A 20,194-nucleotide genomic window follows, 5' to 3' on the forward strand; every position below is an offset into this window, starting at 1 on the left:
GTCACATGGCCCTTCTTTTTCCCTTAACCCCTGCTGGTTGCCAAGGTGACCTTTGTGTAGAGCACTAAGTTACTGGGAGACCCAGTGGTCCAGTCTCAGTGTGAAACCTCTAAAGCACCCTGAAAGTCCTACTGTAGTATTTGCCACTTGATTCTATGCTCTTCCCTCCTTTCTCAGCTTGGTAACCTGGACCCTCCCCTCACCCTTCATTCCTTTTCCAGGACACCACCCTTTGAACTGCCATAGAGAATGGGCCTATTCAGCCTCTTCCTCCTTGTCCTAAGGTTTATCCCTCTCCTGTACCCCAGCTGTTCCTCCAGTACCCTAAATAACACCCTGTGCCCTTCTTAGCTCAACCTTAGCCTCACCCCTGCTTCTAAATGGATCCAGCTCCACCAATAGGCACAGATCCCACCCTCCCTAGTCCAGCCCCTAATCTAGGTTAGGTCCAGCTAACCCCCCAATCAACCAAGAGCCAGGTTCCACCCTCTTATAAATCTGGACATGACTGGAGCCTGCCCTCCTGCTAGCCGTTTAATTTCTGCCACTCAACGATCCTTTGCATGTCTGCCAGCTATCCCGCCTTCCTACCTCTGCTGCGGTCTAAATACGACTTTTCTAGCCAATCGCTGTAGAGTTACCCTGCCCGCCTACGCAGAGCCAGACCCAACCCTCTCTTTGCTGGCTTCTACGCCCTTTTCTATATAAGTCCTGCTTCCGCTGAGCGGCGTGGCGTGCAGCGCCGCCTGTTCGGTGTTTTGGCAGCTGTCTAGGAGTCTCATCCGCCAATCAGATGAATATCAGACCCACCCACTTTAGGCTGTCTGCCATCTATCCCCTTTAGGCCAATCAACGTGAGGCTGGCTCCCATGGGTCTTGTCAATTGCCCATGATCTATCAGTCTTGAGCCAATCAGCACGAAGTACCAGCGAGGCCAAACGCGTCTTCTCAGGACTCAAACGGCAGTCTGCTGTCAATCATTGGCCTTTCAGCCAATCACAGCATAGACTTCTGAGGTAGAGCCCGCCTCTCCAAGCAAAGAAGCTGTGCAGTAGAGCTGTGGTTCTTTGGCCAATCAGCGAGCGGCGGGACGCCTGTCTCCTCCCCCATGGGCCCACGTGAGCCGTGGGGAAAGGCAGGGGCGGCTTCTAGGTGCTGCCGCCACCGCCGCTGCCGCCGCCACCGCCGCCGCCGCCTCAGATCCCGGGCCTGGGGGGCGGTGGGGCCGCGTATGGAGCCCCCGCCCCCCGGAGCTGCTAACAACGCCGCCGCACCACGCACAGGTGAGCCCTGGGCCTGGAGGGTGGAGGGCCCAGTCCGTGACCCCACGTATCCTTCCCGCCCCCGCGCGGAGGATGTGGCTTGGCCGGTGGCCTGCTGGTGTTCGACTCCCTACCACCAAGGCTGGTGGACCTATGTGTGGCATTGCCCCCTTATAGTGGATCTGACTGTGGCCTAGACGCCCTCTCCTGCTAGTATAATGGCTCAGTCTGCGTGCTTATGTTTCTCCCCATCCCAACTTACAGTGGACTCGTCCATGCTCTTACCCCCCCCCCACCCCCCACTTACTGGGAACCAGTCTGTGGCTTGTTGAACCCCCTTAATAGTAGATGGCGTCTAAGTGTATTTCTCTTAGCCTTAACTTTTCAGGGGTCCTGTCTGTGGCCCTGTTTATTCCATCTCTCCTGTCCTTATAGCAAATCAGTCCCTGGTGCCATACCCCATACACACACACCCCTCTTTCCATCTGACCTTATATTCCTGGTTCCTCCAACCTCCAGTGCATCAGTCCATGGCTTTATCCAAATCCCTAATTTTATAGTTGATCAGTCTGCATGCTTATATTCACATCTCCCTAGTTATCAGACCATTGCCCTATCAGTCCATTGCTCCTTCTTTATTTGTAGACTCCAGTTATTGGGCTTCTCTCTTCTTTTTAATAGTGGATCAGTAGCCCAGTCTATGCCCTGTCCGTCTCTCCTTTTAATCACTGTGTGATGTCTTTTCCTTTCCTCCACTGTTGTATAGGAGTCAGTGAACTTTTCTGTTTCCTTCCTTCCCAAAAGATTAACCACGTCCCCCTCCCTTTGTAGTGAATGTGTTCATTGGGTTTCCTGTAAACCCTATGTTTTCATTCACACAAACTCTCCATATCTTCCCAGTTCTTTTAATTTCTCCTTCAAGAGGGTCAGCCTGTAGATTTTTATTTCTCTTCTCATTCCTTGTGCTGGATCAGTCTGTGATCCTCCCTGTCCTTTACCTCTTAGTAGATAAGCCTGAGTACTTGTTGAACCCAGAGCTTTTTAGTGTACATTGCACTCCCTCATAGACACTGTTAACCACCAAGACATCCTTCCTCACTGTGGATACATTAGTGATATTGATGATAATGCCAATAGGAGCTTAATGTTCATTGAGTACCTGCTATGTACCAGGCAAAGTGCTTTATATTCACAAACTCATTTAATCCTCATCACTGCCCTGTGAGATAGGTACTGAGAAAACTGGAACACAGAGAGGTTAAGTACCTTACTCAAAAGTATTTCAGGGGCTGTGGTTGTGGCTCAGTGGTAGAGTGCTTACCTAGCACTGGGTTCGATCCTCAGAACCACATAAAAATAAATAAAATAAAGTATGTCCATCTACAATTAAAATATTTTTTAAAGGTGTTCCAATAAGTACTCAGGGTACAGGATGTAGTTTGAGGTTCACCTCTCATCTAATCCCATCCCACAAGAAGCCCCGCATTAGTTTCCATCTCCATGGTTTTGTTTTCTCTGTTCCCTGTGCCCTCAGAGCTGTTTCTGTTTCACACCTGGTCTTAGCACCCACCCACCCCCAATACCAGCAACAGTGTGACCTTAGATAAATGACTTAACCACTTTCTCCTTGCACCTGTTTCCTTATTTCTAAAACAGGAGAGTCATGTAAAGAAAGAATACCTGTTCTGGGCATGGTGGCACATGTCTATAATCCCAGTGGCCCAGGAGGCTGAGGCAGGAAGATTGCCAGTTCAAAAAGCCAGCCTCAGCAATTTAGGAAGGCCCTCAGCCACTTAGTAAGATCCTGTCTCAAAATAAAAAATAAAATAAAGGACTGGGGATGTGGCTCAGTGATTAAGTGACTCTAGGTTGAATCCCTAGTACAAAAAAAAAAAAAAAAGAAAGAAAGAAAGAAAGAAGCCCGGTGCACACACCTGTAATCCCACTGGCTCCAGAGACTGAGGCAGGAGGATTTCAAGTTCAAAGCCAGCCTCATCAACAGTAAGGTGCTAAGCAATTCAGTGAAATCTGTCTCTAAATAAAATAAAAATAGGGCTGGGGGTGTGGCTTGGTTGTTGAATGCCTCTGGGTTCCATCCCTGGCACCCCCCCCCAAAAAAAAAAGAATACCTGTGAGTTACTAAAACAAGTCACCTCTTCAGCTTTGCCCCCATCACCTCCCTGTCCTGTAACTGCACCAGCCATGTATGCTTCCCCGTCACTGTTCCTTAAACCAGCAGGAACAATCAGCCTCAGGACCTTTGCATTGGCTGTTCTTTCTGCCCCAATACATTTGCATCCAGGGTGCTGTTCTGTTGCCAACCCTGAAAGAATGTGTTCACCACACTGTGGTGCAGGGAACATACTATGTAAAGACACACGTATGATATTTCCACGAATATCAGTTGATTTGTGAATAAGGCAAATGTTATTTTATCAAAAGCATGTGTTCACAGAAGTGTATGTAATATGCTTTATAAAGGCACAGATAGAAAAGATGTTTCTAAGAGACTTCATTTCATTGCATCTGGGTAGTGTTATTTCAGTAAAGCATGTGTTTGTCACACTGTGGTGCTTGAAATACACTATATAAAGGCACACATATAAAAAATGTTTCGAAGCATGCTGTTTATGTAAAAATAAAGTGAACATCTCCCTGACCATCTGATCCTTCACACCCAGCAGGACTATGGCCCCTGCCCTGCTTTGTTTGTCCCTTTGCCCTCTATCACTGTCTGACATACTGCAGTTTGTATATTGTCTGTCTATCCTCATTAGAATGGGAGTCCCGTGAGGACTTAGAGGTTTTATTTGCTTATTCACTACTCTGTCTTCCACACCTAAAAAATGTACCTGGTATACAGTAGGTACTCAAGATAGATTTGTTACGTGAATAAATAGGGAAATATTATCATTCAGACATCAGCATGTGGAGCAGATGGAGAAGAAAGGATATGTAGCTAATTAAGATGTTAGTTAAAGCCAGGGAACCAGGCATGGTGGTGCAAGCCTATAATCCCAGCTACATGCTTGTAATCTCAGTAATTTGGGAGGTCGAGGCAAGAGGATCACAAAGTCAAGGTCAGCCTGGACGACTTAGTGAGACCATGTCTCAAAACAAAATTCTTAAAAAGGGCTGGGAATATAGCTCATTGGGAGACTGAGGATATAGCTCAGTGATAGTGTGTTTGCCTAACATGTGCAAGGCCCTGGGTTCAATCTCCAATCCACACATACACAAACACACACACACACACTAAAGTTGGGGACTGTTCAAATATTTACTGAGCACCTGGTACTGAATACCAGGCATTCTTCCAAGTGCTTGAGATGTGGGGGGAACAAAATAGGCAGAAATTCCTGCCCTTTTTGAACATTTATTATTAAAAGAGAGGGAGCCAGATTATATAAACAAAATAAGTAAAAATGAGATAGTATGTTAAACAGGTGCTAAGTAGAAAAATTATGGCAGATAGGAATAGAGTATTGAAATGGTTGAAATCTTTGGCACAGGGCAAGGCCACACTTGGAAAGATAAATGTTGAATTGAGGCCTGAAAGAAATTAGGGAGGGAACCATATCAGGGAAATTAGGGAAGAGCCATTGCAAAAGCTCTGAGGTGGAATTTTGCCTGCCATATAGAAAGAACATCAAGGAAGCCATTATGGCTGTAGAAGAGTGGGGGGAGGAATAGAAGCTGAAGTCACAGAGGTGAGGGCAGCCAGATGGTCTGTAGTGGTATAGGCCACGTTGATATGTAGGATTGGGGGGGGGGGCGGGGAGATGCTGACACTCTAATGATTTACATTTTTGAGTGTCTGCCATGTGCCAGAGACATGTTTTTAAGCCCTTCATGTATATTAACATTTAACCCTCATAAAAGCCCTTGAGGTAGATGATTTTTTGAGAATATTTAACTCTGTGAGTAAAATATCCCCATTTTACAGATGAGCAACCTGGTACAGAGAGGCTGAGTGCTTGCTCAAAGCCACACGGACAGAACAGGGCAGAGGAACATGAGACTGTTCTCCAAAGAGGAGATTTGCAAGAGTAGCCAGGTTATTTGATGTATTGGTTCATTTAGAAGAAGAATGAATTCTGCCTGGTAGGTCCTGGAACATGATGGTTGTGTCATGAAGAGTTCATCAGTGGAAGGAATGGCCCCTGGCAGGGAGAAGAGCATGAATGTATTTTCAGAGGTGAGAACGCTCCTGAGAACTGTGGCCACCTTGGAGCCTTTGTACACACTGTCCCTCTGTTGCAAGTACCTTTCCTACAGATGTCAGCATGGCTTGCTACCTCCCTTCCTCAAGGAAGCCCTCCCTGCTCACTCTATGTAGGACAGCATCCTTGTTACCCTCTAGGATCCTACCCTTCTGTGTTTCTCTTCAGGGGAAGTGAGGGTGAAGGGTGGCTAGAGTTGCTTGCTGGAGCCAGTCCACCTGGGTTTGAATCCAGGCTCTGCCACATTCCAGCTGTGCGACTTGGGGCAATTTACTTATCTTCTCTGTACCTCCATTGCCTCATCTGGAAAATGGAGGAAATAATAATATCTACCCTTTAGTGTTTTGAAGACTAAATAAGTCAAATGATTAAAACAGTGCATTGCACAGTAAGGGCAGTATGACTGGTTTGCATTTTAAAATTAGTATTTATAGCACACACATAGGTGTCTAATGGGCTTCTGAAACTCCAAAACGAGACTTCTGCTCTTCCCTCAAAACTTATCTCACTGGGTGTGGTGGTACACTCCTGTAATCCCAGTGGTTTTGGAGGCTGAGGCAGGAGGATCTCAAGTTCAAAGCCAGCCTCAGCAATGGTGAGGTCCTGAGCAGCTTAGCAAGACCCTGTCTCTAAATAAAATATTTTAAAAGGGCTGGGAATGTGACTCAATGATTAGGCACCACAGTACCAAAAAAAGAAAAATATTACCCCCCCACACAGTGCTCCCCTCTTAGTTGATCATGATGCTATCCTCCCTGGTGATCAGGTCACAAACCAAGAGTCACCCTTGACTCCTCTCTCTCTCTCACCCCCACCCCCATCCCATGCTACTTGTCAGCACATCTGTTTGCTGTCTTCAGATTTTAGCCAGAACCCTGCCACTTCTCAGCACTTCGACTGCCACCACCATTGTCTCTGCTTGGACTATTGCAGTAGCCCCTTTACTCATGGTCTATTGTCTTCAAAACAGCAAGAGAGATCCTGTTAAAATCCAAGTCACAGCCTGTCAAACACTTCTATTCAACCCTCTCCTGGCTCCTGTCTCACCCAGAAACCAAGTCCTGACAGTGCCCAAAAAAGCCTCACTCAGTCTGGCCCCCAGCACCCTTCTGTTCTCATTTCATACTGCCTCCCTTGACCTCATGCCCTTCCACTGAACTGGCTTCATTTCTCTCTAGCCTGTCCTGCGCTCCAGTTTCAGAGTCTTCCACCCTGGCTGCTCCCATTTATATACAAGCCCCACTCTTTTACCTCCTTTGTGTCTTTGCTCAGGTGCCAGCCACCTCCTCAGTGCCCTGTCCTCTCTGACTGTCCTTGGAAAAAATAACAGCTCCTTTCCTGCCTGATGTTTTCCACCATAGCCCTTATCACCATATACCATTCTATACTTATTTGCCTTATTTCTTCTTTTGTCTGCCCCACTAAAATGTGAATCCCACTGGAGCTGACATCCATGGCCCATAGTAGGCACTCAGTATATGCTTGCTAAATGAATGAGATGAAGAAAAGTAAACCCAGCTGGGTAAGGCAGATTACTAGAACTCCTGGTTGTTTTGCAGTGCTGGGGAGGGAACCCAGGGCCTCACACATACGAGGTAAGTGCTCCATCACTGAGCTGCAACCCCAGCCCTACTAGAAATCTTATTAGGGGTTGGGTGGGAGAAGTGATAATAAGCAAAACTCAGTCCTGCGTGCTGTTAAGACTGTCAGATTTCACTTAGCTGCTATAGGTTCTGCCGCAGCACAGAGGAACTGGCACAATTGCCTCTCTTCACCACCAGGGGGCACCCTGAACTTTCTGGGCTTCTGAAACAAGCAGCCTTCGAGATAAACTCAGTGAGGTCTCTAATCTGGCACTCAGGCCTTTGTGACACTTGCCTAAGACTTTGTGAACTGAATGGACTTCAAACTAGCTCAGGAGTAAGAGGATCACATTGTATATTTTGCAGATTAAAGAATGAAGCTGTAAATAATAGATGGAGGCTCTTTGAAACCTTCCGATTTAGGTTTATTCTTAATCCAACCATCCCAGGCAGTTGGACCGTTGATTGATTAAAGTTCATTCCCTTGGAAAACAGGAGGCTCGTGTTTATTTTCAATTTTTTGTCAGGAAAGAGCAGTGATGGAGTGACAGGGAGGAGCCTGTTGTCTGAGGGACATACTAAGAGGTAGTAGTTAAGTGTGAGGGGAAGTTTAGCCTGATGGTTAAAAGCTTAGATCACTGGAACCCAACTGCCTGGGTCCAAATGGCTGGCTCTGCCACTTACAGCTGGGTGGCCTGTGGAAGTCACGTAGACATCTTGTGCCTCAGCTGCCTCATCTATAAATTAGTGATAATCAGGATAGCTACTTTCCAGTGTTGTGATGAGGGATAAATGAGTCAATGTGTATAAAAATAACAATATAGGTCTACATTCCCTTATGCAAAACCCCTGGGGCCAGGTGTATTTCAGAACTGCGAATTTTTCAGATTTGAGAAAGGTAACATGGTGCACATATGATGTGTTACATAACACCCTCAGCAAGCTCTGTCATCAGCTGCGTTCATATTTCTGCAGCAGAATGTATGAACATTCACACTGAGTAAGGATTGATAAAGACCAGAAAGGGCCTTGTTTTGTTTTAAATCAGTTTTTGCTGTCAAAAGACTTACAAAGAAGCTTTCTGTTTTTAGAGCTTTTTGAATTGAAGATAGTGGATAAGAAATTATGAATAAATAAGAAACAAATATTTAGCATTTGGCATACCCCAAGCATATTATATTTAATCCACACAATAGTTAATAATTACTCCTATTTTAGGGGTTGGCATGTCATTATCCTTATTTGATCAGTGAGAAAATTTGAAGTACAAAAAAGTTACAGAATAGGCCAAGGGTCACACAGCTAATAAGTTGCAGACCCAGCATCTGGAACCTGACTAGTCTGGCTGGAGCCTGGGTGATTGTCCAGTAGGCCACATTGCCTGTCTGTTAGAGCAGTGCCTGGCATGTACTAAGCAGTCAGTCAATGTTAGTTACTGCTATAATCAAGAAGGAGAACTGCTGGGGGTAGATTGTGTGTTTATCATGCACAGGACCCTGGAATCATTCCCCAGTACCAACAAAAACAGAAAATATACAAGAATAGTCACAGGTCAGAAGACTAGGGGATAAAACAACAGAGGAGAGTGGGCATTCAGTTTCAGGATGTCTTCATAAAGGAAAATACCTTTACGCCAAGACTTTAAAAATGAGGAAGACTGCTAAGCAGAGGAAGGGATCCCCACATGCATGAACAGTATTTGCAGGGACTGGTAAAAGGTACCTCCTGAAAAGCTTGACATCTATGTGGTAGAAAGTACAGATGTTGGGGGTCAAGTGAGGGGGGTTGTACTGGTTTTCTAGTCCTACTGTAAACTTAGCTACTTAAAACAGTGTATTTATTATCTCAAGTTCTATAGGTCAGAAATTTAACACTGGTCTCACCAGGCTAAAATCAAGGTGTGAGTAGGACTGTGGTCCATTCTGGAGGCAATAGGAGAGAGAATTATTTCCTATTCATTCAGGTTGTTTGCAGAATTCTATTCCTCAAGTTGTAGGAATGGAAGTCCCTGTTTCCTTACTGGCTGTCAGCTAAGGACTGTTTCAGCTTTAAGAGGCTGGCTGCCCACATTCCTTGGCTGGGAGCCCCCTTCTTCCATTTTCAGAGTCAAAATGGCAGGTTGAATCCCACTCACACTTGAGATCTCTCCATCCCAAGAGATGGCATCCCATTTCTGAGTTCTCTTTCTGCTTCCTTCTACTCATATAATTAAATTGAGCTCATTCAAATAAACCATAATAATCTCCCTATCTTAAAATCTCTAACTTTAATTTCATATCAGAGTTCCTTTTTGCTATGTAGCATAACATACAGCTTCTAGGGATTCAGATATGGACATCTTTGGGCCCAAGTGGCATTTTTCTGCCAAACATGGTCTTCCTTCTGACCCCCAAAGATTTGCATTTATTGTACATATAAAATACATTTATACCATCCTCAAATTCTCATTCTGTTACAGGAGGCATCCAAAGCTAGACTGGGGAGCTTAGACATTTGAGGATATTTAGGGAAGGGTGATGGGGTTTGGGGACAGGTAGAGACAAGACAATAAGGAAGGAATTCTCTTCCTGTCCTGTACCCCCTTCTCTGTCTACAGCCTCTCAGCTCTGAGCTATTTGTCCTCCAGGTACCTCTGGGATGGCGTGAGCGCTTCCCCAGCGATGGACCCATCTGTGACGCTGTGGCAGTTTCTGCTGCAGCTTTTGAGAGAGCAAGGCAATGGCCACATCATCTCCTGGACTTCACGGGATGGTGGTGAGTTCAAGCTGGTGGACGCAGAGGAGGTGGCCCGGCTATGGGGGCTGCGCAAGAACAAGACCAACATGAATTATGACAAGCTCAGCCGGGCCTTGCGGTACTACTATGACAAGGTATGCACTATGAGACCAGGGCAGGGACCCACTAAAATTTATAACAAATTTAATTTTCTTGTATCAGTTGCTATAGCAATAACTTTGAAAACAATATTAAAATATCATTTCTCATCCCCTCCTCTTGTATCCTCAGACTAAGGCTAGGCCCCCGAACATTTATCTCAGTTATTTTTTTTTTTTCGTGTCTTACTACTTTGCCTAAAACTTTTTTTTTTTTTTTTAGAGAGAGAATTTTTAATATTTATTTGTTTTAGTTTTCGGCGGACACAACATCTTTGTTGGTATGTGGTGCTGAGGATCGAACCCGGGGCTGCACACACGCCAGGCGAGCGCACTACCACTTGAGCCACATCCCCAGCCCCTGCCTAAAACTTTTATAGCAATATCAGTACTGACTCCTCCTCACCCTACTCTCTTGAGATCCCCAACGCAAAACTGTCCCACCATGCCCTGCCTGACATTTTGTTTTTGTGCCTTGTTCTTATTGCCCAAACTGGGAAAACACAATTATGACCAGTCCTTATTATGTCATTGAAACTCCTGGACCAGTGCTGGGCTTCCTTAGTTATTTCATAATCTTCTCTTACTCCAGAATATATCATAATCTTATTCCTAGAATCAAAATTATCCTGACAGGCTGGGCATAGTGGCATATGCCTGTAATCCTAGCTATATGGGAGGATAAGGCAAGAGGATCAGAAGTTCAAGGCCAGCCTGGGAGAATGAGTGGTACCGTCTCTCAATTTCTTTTTTAGTTGTAATTGGACACAGTACCTTTATTTTTATTTATTTATTTTTATGTGGTGCTGAGGATCGAACCCAGCACCTCGCACATGCTAGGCAAGTGCTCTACCACTGAGCCACAACCCCAACCCCTCTCTGGAAATTTTAAAAATAAAGGGGAAAGGTGGGCTGGGGATATAGTTTGGAGGTAGAGTGCCCCTGGGTTCAATCCCCAATACTGGGGAAAAAAACACACTGAAAGTATTACACTAACCTTTCTTCATTCTGTGGAACTCCCAATATATTTTAATTTTGTCAGTTATTTTTCTTTCTTCTCTATTCCTTTATCTAAAACCTCCAGAACAACAGGTATAATGTCAGCTCCACACTCCATACTCTTAGATTCCCAGAGCAGCATTGATCCACCCCAAAATTTGTATCAGTTTTTACATTCTATTATCCTATTCCTATAGCTACATTTTTAAGTTTTCCTTGACTGGTGTTCTCAGGCGCCAAGACCAGTGCTGGATTTCCCCTCCTTGCATTATTTGTACTAGTTATTTCATCTTATTTCCATACGTAAGTGAAACTTTCAAAAGAATATTAATAAAATCCCTTTTCCTTTCTCTCCTGAGAAATACAGCCCCACCCTGTTAAATACCTGAGTAACATTAAGACCTCCCCAGAAAGCACTAGTTCATCCAAATTCCGTGTGCTCCCCACAACAGCTGCAGACCTGGGCTTCACACCCTTAATAATTTTTGGCATTTCTTCCATTTTGTATCATATTCCTCTTGCTAAAACTTTCAAAACAATATTAAGAGACTACCTCATTCTATTCCAGTTCTGAGACCACCAGAACATCCCTGAGACATTCCAGACCAGATATGTCCCGAAATACCCCCAAACATGCTTAGAGACCTATCCCAGTCAGCCTTGAGAACTTCCTCCCAGTATTGATACCAATATCTCAATGTTCTCATCTAATTGCTTATCAGTTACTTCATTTTCTTATTCTTTAGCTTAAATCCCCATCACAGAATTCATAATGAGGCTTCACCCTATCCTCTGTAGTGACCTTGTCCTGTTCCTTATCTGTGTCTATAGCTCTTTTTTTATACCTTTATTTATTTATTTTTATGTGGTGCTAAGGATCGAACCCAGGGCCTCACACATGCTGGGCAGGTGCTGTACCGCTGAGCTACAACCCCAGCCCTATGTCTATAGCTTTAAATAATCCTATCAATAATTTATTACCTACATTCATCAACACTAATTTAGTCTCTTCCAACATTTATGTCAGTAGTCAGTTTCATGTCTTATTGCACAAGCAAGTTTCAAAAACTGTGTCCTGGCAGATAGCCCCAATACCCAACCCTATTATCCAGTGGTTCTTGGAGCCAGGAGGAACAGGTGGTTCTCATCTTTTCCCCTAAGTGAATCCCACTGTGAAATGGAGCCAGTGGGGGTAGGAGAGTTGGACAGGTAGAGAAGAAGAGTGACAGGGAGACTTGGAGGAAGAGCGATGGAAGGAGAATAAAGAAAGAATTGTGGAAGGGGAAATTGAAAAGGAGGAGAATCTGGGGAAGGATCCAGAGAGGGAAATCTGGGAAAGGATAACAAAGGAAGAAGCCCACATATTGAGGCAGGGATGAGCAAATTGGGAACAAGTGTGACAACCAGCTGTAATGGTACACACATGCCTGTAATCCCAGCAATTCAGGAGGCTGAGGCAGGAGGATCACAAGTTTGAGGCCAGCCTCAGCAGTTTATCAAGATCCCTAGCAACTTATTGAGAGCCTGTCTCAAAAGAAAAAAATAAATAAAGGATCAGCCATGTAGCTCAGTGACAAACACCCCTGGATTCAATACCCAGTACAAAAAAAAAAAAATGGGAGCAAGTGAGGAGGAGGATGCCAAGAGAAGAGTAACATCTCTCACACCTTCCCTGCACCCTAACCCTTTTTTCTAAAGTCCTCGGTTCTATCTCCTCCCTTCCCAGAATATCATCCGCAAAGTGAGTGGCCAGAAGTTTGTCTACAAGTTTGTGTCCTACCCCGAGGTTGCAAGGTGCTCCACAGAGGACTGCCTGCCCCAGGCCGAGGTATCTGTAGCCTCTGCCGTGGCAAATGTGGCCCCTGCTGCTGTACATGCTGCCCCCGGGGACACTGCCTCTGGAAAGCCAGGCACACCCAAGGGTGCAGGAATAGCAGGCCCAGGCGGTCTGGCACGCAGCAGCCGGAATGAGTACATGCGCTCCGGCCTCTACTCCACCTTCACCATCCAGTCCCTGCAGCCACAGCCACCCCCTCATCCTCGGCCAGCCTCCGTGCTTCCTAACACCACCCCTGCAGGAGCAGCAGCACCTCCCTCAGGGAGCAGGAGCACCAGTCCAAACCCCTTGGAGGCTTGTCTGGATGCAGAAGAGGCTGGCCTGCCTCTGCAGGTAAGTCCTGGAATATGGAAATGAAGTAAGGGCCAGGGAGACAAAGAGGATGGATGCACAGGTCTGAAATGAGAGGCAGGGCTGGTAGTGGAAGAGACATAGAAGTCCTGTTAAAGGGCATAATGGTGGAAGGAGTGACACAGAAGTGCTCTGGAGAAAAAAATGGGGAGAAGAGCTGTACAGATCCTAAAAAGGGAAGGGGAGAACAAGTGTGCAATAATTAGTTACCCAACATGTTGTAAGTGCTCAGTTGTATCATTGGTTTAGTGCACTGCTTCCCCGCCTTCAGTGCTCACCTGGATGACTTATTAAGCCACAGATCCACAATGGATCAACACCCAGAATTTCTGATTGATGTGGGCCTGGGGAGAGGTCCTGGAATTTTCTCTTTTTCTTTAATTTGTTTTATTTTTTGCTACTAGGGATTGGCCCTAGGGACGCTCTACCACTGAGCTACATCCCCAGTGCCTTTTTTATGTTTTTTTTTTTTTTTAATTTTGAGACGGAGTCTCAACTAAGTTGGTGAGGGTCTTACTGAGTAGCTGAGGCTAGCAGCTAACTTGCCATCCTCCTGCCTCAGCCTCCTGAGTTGCTGGTATTACTGGCATGTGCCATGTGTTCATCTAAAATTTGCATTTTAATGAATTTCCAAATGAGGAAGATGCTGCTACTCTGTAAAATAATTTTTTCCAACCATTGTTCTCCTAACTGAGGGTGGTATCCTCTTGAGTCTTACCCCCATCAGGTTGTCTCACCTTGGGTCCTCTGCCCCACTTCCATGAAGAAATCCCATGGCCAGGCACTGTGGCGCATGTCTGTAATCCCAGTGGCTCAGGAGGCTGAATGGCAAGTTCAAAGTGCTGTTGCTGAGGCACTAAGCAATTCAGACCCTGTCTCTAAATAAAATACAAAATAGGACTGGGGATGTGACTCAGTGGTCGAGCATTCCTAAGTTCAATCCCCAGTACCAAAAAAAAGAAGTCCCATGACCTGTTAGAGAACCTACTATGATGTGCCTCCTTTACCAAATCTTGATTCCCAGGATACTCAATGGGTGGTCCACCAGAGAAGGGTTATCTACCCCAACAACCCTTCCACATGCACTTTGTGCTCATTCCTCTCCCAGGTCATCCTGACTCCGCCTGAGGCCCCAAACATGAAATCGGAAGAACTGAATGTGGAGCCAGGTTTGGGCCGGTCACTGCCCCCAGAGGTGAAAGTGGAAGGGCCCAAGGAAGACTTGGGAGCTGCAGGGGAGGTGGGGTTTGTGCCAGAAGCTGCCAAGGCTGGTCCCGAAGTCCCTCCTGCAGAGGGCATGCCAGCCCGGATGCCCGCTGTTGTTATGGAAACTACAGCACAGGTGGGTGGCCTTGCGGCCTCCACCACTGAAATCACCCAGCCACAAAAAGGCCGGAAGCCCCGGGACCTGGAGCTTCCACTCAGCCCAAGCCTGCTGGGTGGACCAGGACCCGAACGGACTCCAGGATCAGGAACTGGCTCTGGTGTGCAGGCACCAGGGCCAGCACTGACGCCATCCCTGCTACCTACGCATACATTGGTGAGTGTCTGCAGGGGCAGGGATGGCAGCCAGGATGGATGGGATTGGCTTGTGGCATGTGATTGACAGGAAATAGAGGAAAGTAAAGGAGGATGTCTTGGAAGAGGGTCAGGCCTTCCTGTGTAATTGGCTGTGCTGAGGCAAGGGCTGGAAGAATAGAGCTTGATCAAAGAAAGGCAGTTCTGGGGACTTTGTGGGTGGGGACTGAGGGGCCCAGAGTCTGTGGGATTTCAGAGTGGGGCTTTTTGCTTGTTGAGTTTACTTATTGAATTTGCTTATTGAGTTTCCTGTGATGGGAAGTAAGAGTGGGAAGGTGGACTGTTGGAATGGTGACTCTGAGGTTTGACAGCAGCATGTAAAGTCTGGTGGATGGTCTTGCCTAGTGAGTTCTCAGCAATTGGAGGTGTGCTCTCAGGAGTTGGGAGAGGGTAGATGTGTGAGAGTTGAAGAGATGTCATGGATGTGACCTCAGTAGTTGTATTCTGGGTCTGAACTTTTGAGGAGGGGCCATGAAAGTCTGAGTTGGAAATATATGGTGGGGCTGAGACCAGGTTCCTTCCATTTTCCCTCACCTACCTTCTACTCACTTGAGCTCTGACCATTCCTTTCCCTGCAGACCCCGGTGCTGCTGACGCCCAGCTCGCTGCCCCCCAGCATTCACTTCTGGAGCACCCTGAGTCCTATCGCACCCCGAAGCCCAGCCAAGCTCTCCTTCCAGGTAGAACACCCTCCCCCATCTTGGAGAGGGTAAGAGATGCTAGAATGGCCCCTGTTCATGACCTCTCCCTATTTCTGCTCCCAGTTTCCGTCCAGTGGCAGCGCCCAGGTGCACATCCCTTCCATCAGCGTGGATGGCCTCTCGACCCCCGTGGTGCTCTCCCCAGGGCCCCAGAAGCCATGACTACCGCCACCACCAACCCTTTCTGGGGTCACTCCATCTGTGACCCTGAACTTCTCTCCAGCCAGCCATCTCAAGGAGAAACATAGTTCAACTGACAGACTCAAGCTCTGGTTGTGATGGGGTGGGGAATTCCTGGGAAGAAGGATCTCTCACTAACTCCTTCACCGAAAACCTACAACTTCTCTCTTCTTCGTCAGTCCCCCAGTGGCCGCCCTTACACGTCTCCTACTTCAGTGGTAGGGGCGGTTTATTTATTTATTTTTTGAAGGCCACTGGGAGGAGCCTGGCCCAACCCTTTTAGGGGGGTGGTTAAGACATCTCCCCCATCTCCCTACTTTTTTTCCCTAAGACAAGACAATCGGGGTCTGGCTTGAGAAGGACTTTTCTTTATTTATTTCTCAGCCTGCCCTTGGGGAGATGAGGGAGCCCTGTCTCCATTTTGGGGTGTGGGTAGAAGAGCTAGTTTGCTTTGTTTTATTATTCCTGGCCATCCCAAGGGTTCAGGAAGAATTTATCCGCTTTAATGGTTTAGGAGTCTTGACCAAGAAAGGATCACACCCTGGAAAGAGGAATTTCCACCTCCCCAACCTTTCTCTCAGACAGCTTGTCCTTTATTCGACCAACATTGTGGCCAGGGAGGAACACCCTTTTATTGTTCTCTCCCCTGAGAAGCCATTCCTTTGTCTGCCAAACTCCCTGGGGTCCTGCCTGTTACCTCCCAATGGAGGGTTTTTTTCGGGGGTGGTCCCCGTCTGGGGGACCCCTCCAACCAGTACTCCAAGTCTCCCTGTCTTTCACCCCCTGCCATTTTGATAGTATAATCTATTTTTAAATGGGGCTTTTCAATAGGGGAGAGGGAGGCATCTCTTCCTATATCTGATGGGGTGGGTGGGTGGGAAGGAAGGGATTTGGGGGTGATCTTCATGCTGCCCCCAAGTGTTTATTTTTGATACCAAACGTATTTTCAGCTCCCTCCCTCCCAGCCCCCCAATTTCCTGCGGGCGGGTACAAAGGACCCTTTAAGTGTCCCTGGAGTTGGGAGGGAGGAACAGGGGACATAAAGCCTGTCTTGTCTCAATTCCAGGCTGGAGAGGGTGGGTTCAAAAGACACCTGAGCTCATCTCCTCTCAGCACCAGCCCAACCCAGGCCTGGGGATCTGGGGGTTGATTCGGGGACGGTGCTACACTCGTCTCCTCTGTTTGTTTTACTTCCCCAAAATGGACCTTTTTTTCTAAGAGTCCCAGAGAATGGGGAATTGTTCCTGTAAATATATATTTTTAAAGGTGTTGCTGGAGGCTGCTGGCATTTTTTTTCTCCAATTATCTTTGGGACAAGCTGAGTGTGACAAGTACGACTTTGTGTGAAGGGCAATGAGGTTGAGGCAGAGGTTAGTGGTGAGAGAAATAGTAATAGAGACTGCCAGTTGGTCACTGGGTGTGGCGAGAGAAACTGTGGAAAGTTGTGATAGTGTGTCGTGCATGTGAGAGAAAGCAGATGTGCGACCACAAACTTTTGACAGCATATCTATGAGAGCAATTGTGGCTACGTTTCAGAAACTCACTTTGAGACTGAATGAGTAAGATACTATACAAGAACCTATGACGGTATGTATGAGATACAGTTCAGGAGAAGGTAACAGGAACTGCAGATTGGTCACTGTTGGACACGCTGATGCTGAGCAAGTCAGAGTGAACAGAACCACATGTGAGAGACTATGTGGGCAGGAAAGTAGTGGTGAAGATCACCAGGGACCACATGTAGGTGAGAAACCTCACCTCGCCTATTTAGGCGACTTGATGTTTGAGAAATGGCTTTTATATGAAACTCTGTGAGGTCCAAGGGACAGCTAAAGCTGTAGGAGTGCACACACAAGAGTTGATTGTGTGAGAGAGTGGCTGTGAAGCCAAGAGGCCAGAAACCCAAGGTAGGAGAATGTGTGTGTGAAAATGTTTCATAGAGACTGTGGTCAAGACAGAAACAGAGGGTGGTGGTTTCCAGGATCATCTGAGAGGCTGTAATTGTGCGCATGTGTGTGTGAACCTAAGACTGGGGGCAGCTGGTTTACAATTAAGGCTGCAGCCTCTCCACAGGTTCTGGTGAGACTGAAGGACTGCAGTGATACCAGAGACCACAAAACTGTCTGAGAGAAAAGAGAAACTGTGTGTGAGAGAACAGCAATAACAAACACTGGAAGCCAGCGACTGTGGGAGAAAAACCTGACAACTGAGCAGTGTCTGAGAGTGTGTGAGTCTATGAAATATGTCATAAAACTAAATAAGAGACTGCATGTTTGTGTAAAAGCTGAGAAGTTGACACCAAGCCAATGAAACTACCGAGCAACCACATGATCAGTGTGCATGAGAAACTTGCAAGGCTGTAGTGTGGGCCTGTGTCTGATAAGCCAACTGTATGAAGAAAATGATGGTGTACATGTCTGCACAGGGCATGGGGGGATAATTGCGGGAGACTTATCAAGAGCCTAGTGGCCATTGTGAATTAATGGCTGCATGTATCAGAAGTGGCTGAATGGGTGGATGAGCCAGCATCTAAGGAACCAGTTTTGTGCATAGATAGGCAACTTTTTGTGAAAGACCTTTTTCAAGCCTGTGAACCAAGGACTCAGTGTGGTGGAAGCACCTTGAGAAGAAATGTGGGGTGTGGTGAGGGAGACAGTGTCTGAAGATGGTGATACTGTGTGCATGTGAGTCTTCCTGGAAGGCTGTAAGAGGCTACAATCAGGAACTGTGGGGGCGTGTGTAAGTGGCTTAAGTAAGAAGGGAGGGGAGAGATAGTGACTGTGTGTTCAAGAAAGTTCTTAGTGGTGACTGTAAATGAGTGACTATTTGTGTGAGAAAATGGCGAGGCAAATGAAATGGTTCATGTTGTGAGAGAGTGTGACTATCTTTGTGTATATGTGAAAAACTGGTGAGAGAAAATATTGGCGATATTGACCAAATGAGACAGGTTCTAAGATGTGATTGGGTGTGTTTGAAACTGCTAGCAGGAGACTGTCGTGGCACTAGGGATCAATGGTAGAGAAATGACTCCCTGAGTAAGTGACAATGTCTGAGTGTATGAGTATGTATGTGAACCTGTTCATAAGAGACTATAGTAGAAGCTGTACATCCAGCTTCTACACTGTGTGTGTATGTATGGGTAATAAAATAAAGCACAAGAGAAAATGAGACCAAATGAGAAAGTGTATGAGTGGTCATGGATGGAATGTACCAGACCTAAGAGGGGGGAAAAAAAAAAAAAAACCTGCCTTTGTTTGGCCTCTTCCGCTACAGGCCTCTTCCGCTCAGTCCCCTCGTCTGGCTTTTCCCAGTTCTCCAAAACTTGAAATGCTGGGGTTCCCCTTGGTTTTGTCTGACACCCCCTTTTCCTCATGCATCTAGGTAGTCTTCTCTGGTCCCAGCACTTGACATAGGACTTTATCCCCCAAGATGACACCCAGATTTTTATCTCCAACTCATACTGTTTCTCTTAGCACTTACCAGAATCTCAGGTTTCATTTGTTTCATTTATTGATTTGCTCAGCAACCATTTATTGAGCATCTTCTGTTTGCTGGTACCCATCTGATTCCCTGCAGACCCAGCAGTTAACAAACCAGCCCAAACCCCCTGCCCGAGTGAAGCTAATATTCAGTGAGGGAGACTGACAAGAAACAGATAAATACATTATATCAGGCAGTAATGTGGTAATTAAATAAGACAAGTCTCTAGCTCTTTGCTTAAATAAGGAATCTGCCGAGTCATTTCAATGCCTAAACGTGTGTGGGAGAAAATGAAAGTGCCGACAGTTCTCATCCACAGGGAATCCTAAGTATTTATGCAGTTTAGGAACAAAGGAAATATCGATTATAACATTATTACCAGGGCAACAGGTGATTAAATAAAGCAGCCAGGCAGAATTGCAGGTTTCTTGGGGAGTTTGTTTTCACTGGGTAACACAGAACTGACAGTTGAAGTCTTAGAATCTTAACAAGACCCATTGTTCAAAGCAAACATTCAGAGACAGGCTTATATTCTCAGAGAACAGAGTACATCTGTAATGGATACAAATATTCACACACACCTTATCACCCAGAAAACAAGAGCAGTATTCTTGAGGAACTTGTTTTCAACACCTGACCAAATTCTTTTCTCTTGTTTTAATTTGTGGAATGGTATTCTTTCTCCATGAATGCAAGAGAAATTAGGCATTGCTTTGCTATCTTTATGCATATACATATACATACACACACACACATATATATATGAAATCTCCATCCATCCATATCCTTGCTGTCCTTTTATATATAGATAAGTTGTAGATGGACAGAATACTTTTTTTTTTAATTTTTCTGTGGTGCTGAGGATCAAACCCAGTACCTCACACATTCTAGGCAAACACTGTACTACTGAGCTACAAGCCCAGCCCCTGCCTTGCTATCTTAGGTTCCTTTCTTGTTAAAAAGATTATTTTTATACATTTTGTAGTGCTAGAGATGAAACCCAAGGCCTTGCATACACTGGCAAGTGCTATACTGCTGAGCTATATCCCCATCCCACAAGATTGTTGTTTTTGGAGTAGGCTCTGGAATTTGATTTGTTAGGGCTTATGAAAAACGAAAGTAGGGGC

The 20,194-nt window shown here is 46.0% G+C and overlaps 1 protein-coding gene across 1 annotated transcript; it reads left to right on the forward strand.

Moving 5' to 3' along the window:
* The first annotated feature begins 1,111 nt into the window (after positions 1 to 1,111).
* Positions 1,112 to 16,444, forward strand: Elk1 (ETS transcription factor ELK1). The gene is made up of 6 exons (XM_026381370.2): positions 1,112 to 1,283; positions 9,695 to 9,938; positions 12,667 to 13,110; positions 14,237 to 14,668; positions 15,285 to 15,386; positions 15,471 to 16,444. The coding sequence occupies exons 2-6, from the start codon at positions 9,729 to 9,731 to the stop codon at positions 15,567 to 15,569; spliced, it is 1,287 nt and encodes a 428-aa protein (XP_026237155.1). The 5' UTR covers positions 1,112 to 1,283; positions 9,695 to 9,728; the 3' UTR covers positions 15,570 to 16,444.
* The last annotated feature ends 3,750 nt before the right edge of the window (positions 16,445 to 20,194 follow it).

This window comes from Urocitellus parryii, chromosome X (assembly GCF_045843805.1).
Source record: "Urocitellus parryii isolate mUroPar1 chromosome X, mUroPar1.hap1, whole genome shotgun sequence".
NCBI classification, from domain to species: Eukaryota; Metazoa; Chordata; class Mammalia; order Rodentia; family Sciuridae; genus Urocitellus; species Urocitellus parryii.